Below are 5,588 nucleotides of genomic sequence, written 5' to 3'. Positions count from 1 at the left end.
ACATTATTTAAATTTTTAATGCCATGGTATAAAAAAACTTTATCTATTGGAATCTATTCTTAGAAGTATTTCGGGGCGATATGTGCAACAAATTTGAAAATTTCTCGTGAGAGGGCTGAATTATATTCGTTTAAAATTGGACCACTTATCGTTACATACCATTTTTGTGGAATTTGCAAAGTGCACCCCCATTTCAAAAACAAAGACGTACTCCTACGTCAATATTTTTCATGGAAATCGGTGATATTGTGGAAATTTAGAGCCTCACTTGATGTGGTTTGACTCAAGGTTCAGTGTGATGTCTCGACGTAAAACAAATCGAGTATCAAATCGTGTTCGTGATACAAATAACAGAACAGGATACCGCGAACCAATCACACTTTTATGATACAGTTAATATTGACAAGTTATTCAAAGTAAAAAATCCGATAGTAACCAAAAAATAACATATGGCGATAAAGCGAAGTGAAATTACAAATATCATGATAAAACTGCTGATCTAATGAACATGAGTAACATCACTCTACGTGTCATATTCGAAAGGTAGCTCAAGAATAAAATATCACCGTAATGTGTACCTTAATTACAAAAATCCTGATAAACGAAATCATGAACAACAATCGCATCACTCGTGATAAACATATCAAAAATCGCGTCTAATATCCTGAAATCATGAACATGAATTACTCTACTAATGACTAAAATATCACGATGACGTGAATAAAAAATACGAAAATTGCGACTAAGATCCTGAAATCATGAACATATAACACGTTATTCTGACAAAAAAAATCCGACAGCAAACTCATGACGGTACCGTAATGAGAAATTACGAAAATTGCGAATAAGCTCCTGGAATCATGAACCTTATTTAACTGTCAGCTGTGTATCCCCAATCTATGAACCAGAATCACAAGAAAAACTGAATGTGCCCAGAGAACAACCATAGTAACTCAAACAAACATTCGAATGTATCTACATGTATATATTCGGAGCGAAGTAGTTTTTTGGAAACACAAATAGTTTCACGAATGCGAAGTTTATTATTCATAACTTCAGGAACTTGATCACGGCCTTACTAAATCATACAGTTCACGAATCGTGATCTTTGTCCCATGAATTTACGAACGGATTTTTTGTGTATTAAAGGAGGAAAATACTAACAACGTTTTACCTAAACAGTTTCCGGCCCTCGTGCTCCTCCCTGGGACCTCCATTGCTGAAAAGTATTTACGTTTTTTTCATGCCAAGTTTATAATGACAATGAATATAAAAATATCGGCCACCGATCCTATATTAAATCGCGCAGTAATTTCAATAATGTGGTTTTTCGCAAAATTCCCCTAAAGGTTCAGCGATCAATGTCATTTTTTGCGAATTTTCAACTCATAGCTGACCGAGTGATCACGGCTTCAGTTGTTTGGCAGGGATCGGCACTGCGTTTGACAATATTAATTTAAAACTTGTGTTGAACAAATAAAAATGGTTTGGGACTAATCAAAGAGTATCGTTGTTTTTTGCTTTATTTCAACAGCAAACGAATAATTCTTGCTGAAATAACCGGAATTCCAGTTGTAGGCTCCTATTTATGCCGGTCAGTGTGTACAGCGTAACCATAACCGATGACTTCATTGGTAATGATATGCAGCCAATTTACCTAACCAATTTCTCCTAATCAACCCCACATATCAAGCATGACGCGAACTAGTTGCAGCTGTTTACGCCCACCCCTCGACGCTGAAGGGCACCTAGTTCCTAGCACCTAGGAAAATCCACTGCTTTCATTTATTATTATGAACGCGCGCGCTGACCGATTAGCTGGGCTGGGCATGTGGGTAAGAATTTGCCTGCGAGGTTAAGCGCATCCGACAAAAGGAAAACATCCAATCTGGGCCATACCGCTCTCGCTCTCGCTCCCAATGTTCGACAACCGTTGATTTGGTTCGCAGTTCAGCTTGGGCCAACCGTGAACAAGGAAGCAGGCCGGTAGCCAGCAGCCGGCAGACCGCGAATCAAACCACACATTAGTACCTACACTTATTATCGCTATAAAAAGTTTGCGCAACCTTCCATAGGGTATCAGTACCGATTGGTCGGCCTGTCGGGTGTGAGGTGTTTCCAAAAACCAGACGTGATTGTTTGGTGGACTGTATACAGGTGATTTCGGTGATCGGTTTGGTTTCAACAGAACAGCAATGCTGAAGGTAGGTGCTGAATGAGAATGAGAAGTCCTTTTATGTTGTGATGATTATTTTTCTTACCTTCTCTAAGTTGGCGGTACTAGCTGTGATGGCTCTTCTTTTAATGGGGTCCGTCAATGCTCAGCAAAGAGGTAACTCGACAGATGCCAGTGCACCGATTACCACACAAGAAGAACCCACTATTGTGACCAACGAGACGGAGAGTGCGGACGTTTCGCCGACAACCGAAGAAAATCCTGGAATAATAACTGCATTAAGGCGCGAACTCGAGAGGAGATGGGCAGTTCGTTTGAAGCAAATTGAGGAACGACGCCAGAGTATCGTAAGCAATCTGGAGAACCTGACTGGTCGAAGGCAAGAGTTTGAGGTTCGACGCCAGGAACAGCAACGTAATTCGGACGAAGAGCGGATCGCACGACGTATGGAAAACGAGGCTCGTCGGGCAGGCCGTACACCGAGAAGGGAACAAAGACGAAACAATCAACAGCGACAACAACGGGTGGATCAGACGGCAGAAAGCGATGCGGATAACGAAGTCGATAGTGGGGCACTGCCTCCTACGGTGGCTGATGCAATCCGCAACGTAGTGTTAATCGAAGAAGCAAGTGGTAATGTAAGGTTAGTTGATCTTGGCACGGAGGAAGGCCGGGAGCTAGCTTCGCGGGTAACGGTGCGAGAGGAAACCGCAGATGATAAGAAGGAGGTGCTGTCCAAGCTCCGGCTGAAATTGGGTCAACTGTAAAGTAGGTTAGATAATGATTAGATAGGAAAATTATGCTTATTTATTAAATTCGACTGTCTTTGAATTTGTTTAAGAATAAACAAATTCTGAATATTATGGACTACATGAAATGTTACTTGTGAGAAGTGTGAGATGTTCATCTTATCCAATCAATCCTTTTCTTTTCATTTTATCGACAAACATGAATTCTACTTCCTGAAAATTGGGGTTGCATGTCGGCAATTTGTAATCTTTCAACACTGAGTTACTTATCATTAACAGTATTACGCCAAGTAGAAACTGTACACAACGGATTGCTTACCCCCAACTATTTCTAAACTGGAACTGGGCACCGGTTCGAAACGAGTGCGCATTTTTAGCCACTAAACAAAAACCGGCTTTTACATTCTACGAATAAATCCAAATAATTAGGAAAGCAACAGGAACTTGTAAGTATACTAATGCGAACAGGTTTCAATCGGATTATCCATCGGACATTTGCAATTAATTTGGTCTCTACGTTTAAATGAATAATCGGCGGAAATTTAAAAACCACATTGAGGTGCTAGCAGTTATTAATAATAGCGGAAAGGCCTAAGGAATGGGAAGGAAGAAAAAAAAACCCATAGAACTAAATCATTTGCGACAAAAAAGCTACTGATTGCCAGTCATGAATGATTGAGTTGAACAAATGAAGGACAAAGGTTTCGTTGCCCTACAATGATTTGAAATCAGATTGTCGGATTGACATCATGTCAAAATAAATTAACCCATGATTGTCGACCATTCCATTTCGGGGATCGCAGAACTCTTTAACTAATTTAGAAGGCAGTAAAGCAATTCTACGCAGACTGATCCAATCAACAAACAAATAAACAATGTATCCAGTTCGAAGGAAGACTATTTTTAACAATTCGTTTATTTTGATACGGCTCGTTGCACCAGTAACACAAATGCGGAGTATGATGTTTACTTTTAGTTCTGCTCGACAGTCTTGTTTATTTGCTGCCGAGCTGTCATATTCGTCCGCACTGCCTTCGTCATTGATATTGGTACGTTAGTTGGTCACTCTTTGAATATAGAAGCAGAGGTTGCTGATTGTGAGCAATCAATGACATCGATTTCTTTGATGCTGGCGTACTGGGAGTAGACATGTGCTCCGATATATTTTTTATCGGTGGCGGCGTAGCAGCCAATTTTGCACGGCGGCGGCGTCATGCCGTTTGTGACTATCGACGGCAGCATGGATCGGCGTGCAAGTACATAAAAAAGCGAGATTCAAATTTTTCAATGATGAAACAGGTATAATTGCATATAAACATTCAAAAGTCGAGGAATCACATTTATGGAATAACCCTCTGATTCCCACCACGCACCGTCTCTAGGCGGTTTCTATAAAAATCAAAATAAAACTACTAAAACATGATTGTGTGTAGTCACCCGCACTAGCATTGCTTCCCAACGCTCACACTTTTCATACACACACATTGTTTGAATATTCGTAGCTTTCGTTCAATGGCAATTGAAGTTCAAAGTTGAAAATGCGAAGAAAACATGGAAAAAACTATTTTGTGTTTAGTGGTAATGTTCATTAAACAAATTTTAACTATTTTTGGGAATTTCAATAACTAAAAAATTAAAGGGTTGTGCGCAGGACACGACCACGGCGACATTTAAAATGTAGTGTACAATATAATTCGCGGCGTCGGCGGTAAACTATGATGATGAGTTATGTTCTATCAACGACCATGCGGTAAACTTGGGTGGAAAACCCAACTCCTACCCGCAGATGGCAATGGATTCTTCACATTTGCTTTTGATAATGTCCATATGAGCCTGCCTAGTTCTAGATTTCTGTGTTATGTTTATAAATGATTCGCTCTAGAATACCTCCTATCTTTTAATTTCATTGCTTTTGTTTCTCTTAGTCTTAAATTTGCCAAAAATGTTCATAAAATCGATACAATAATCGAAATATCGCACGTTTACTCTCTTCATGGATATGGTCGGAAAAAGTATTCATTTTGTCGAGTAGTCGTTGACAACCGGGTTTTCAATCATCAATTTAGTTATTTGATGCCAACGAAACATGCACATATTTTATGTTTTTGGATATATACAATCATACGTGGATTAATCTATATGAAATATAAAAAAACAGCGTCATATTTTACGAATTCTTCAAACATTTTACATCGTTTGTCATCATATTAAAAGTATGTACAGTTTTCCGCACATATATGTGTACGACCCGGTGCGTAGGGTGACGATATGAGTCGAGCTAACTAGGGCTCAACATTTTCGATACGCACAAATTTTAATCTGTTATGCGGAACGAGTACCTAAATAAATCGAAATGAGCAAGAGAGCTCGTTGTAAATACATTAAATATATCTGTCGGCTACTGCTATCGTCTCCGCTTCGAAGTTCGACCAGAGAATGAGCTCGCCCGAGCAATGCTGAAAGTTGTATATCCGAGGATGACATCATCGGCAAAATCAATACAGCCAATCAGAGCCATGGACAGGAGACATCACGAGCGTTTAGCCGCTGGATGCCTAGACCTGTCGTCGTCCCAACCCCCAGCGGTAGCAGTGATCAAATGCAGCACTCATCGTAACGCATTGTCAACATGCCAGATTGTTACTGCTATTCTTTACGACCCT

At 39.9% G+C, this 5,588-nt stretch overlaps 1 protein-coding gene across 1 annotated transcript; it reads left to right on the top strand.

Moving 5' to 3' along the window:
- The first annotated feature begins 2,087 nt into the window (after positions 1 to 2,087).
- Positions 2,088 to 3,035, top strand: LOC131694117 (uncharacterized). The gene is made up of 2 exons (XM_058982551.1): positions 2,088 to 2,204; positions 2,272 to 3,035. Exons 1-2 carry the CDS (start codon positions 2,196 to 2,198, stop codon positions 2,941 to 2,943), a joined length of 681 nt encoding a protein of 226 aa, XP_058838534.1. The 5' UTR covers positions 2,088 to 2,195; the 3' UTR covers positions 2,944 to 3,035.
- The last annotated feature ends 2,553 nt before the right edge of the window (positions 3,036 to 5,588 follow it).

The sequence above is a fragment of the Topomyia yanbarensis genome, chromosome 3, assembly GCF_030247195.1.
Source record: "Topomyia yanbarensis strain Yona2022 chromosome 3, ASM3024719v1, whole genome shotgun sequence".
In the NCBI taxonomy this organism is placed as follows: domain Eukaryota; kingdom Metazoa; phylum Arthropoda; class Insecta; order Diptera; family Culicidae; genus Topomyia; species Topomyia yanbarensis.
Note: the sequence above shows the minus strand (reverse complement) of the source record. Positions and strands in the feature narration are given on the sequence as shown.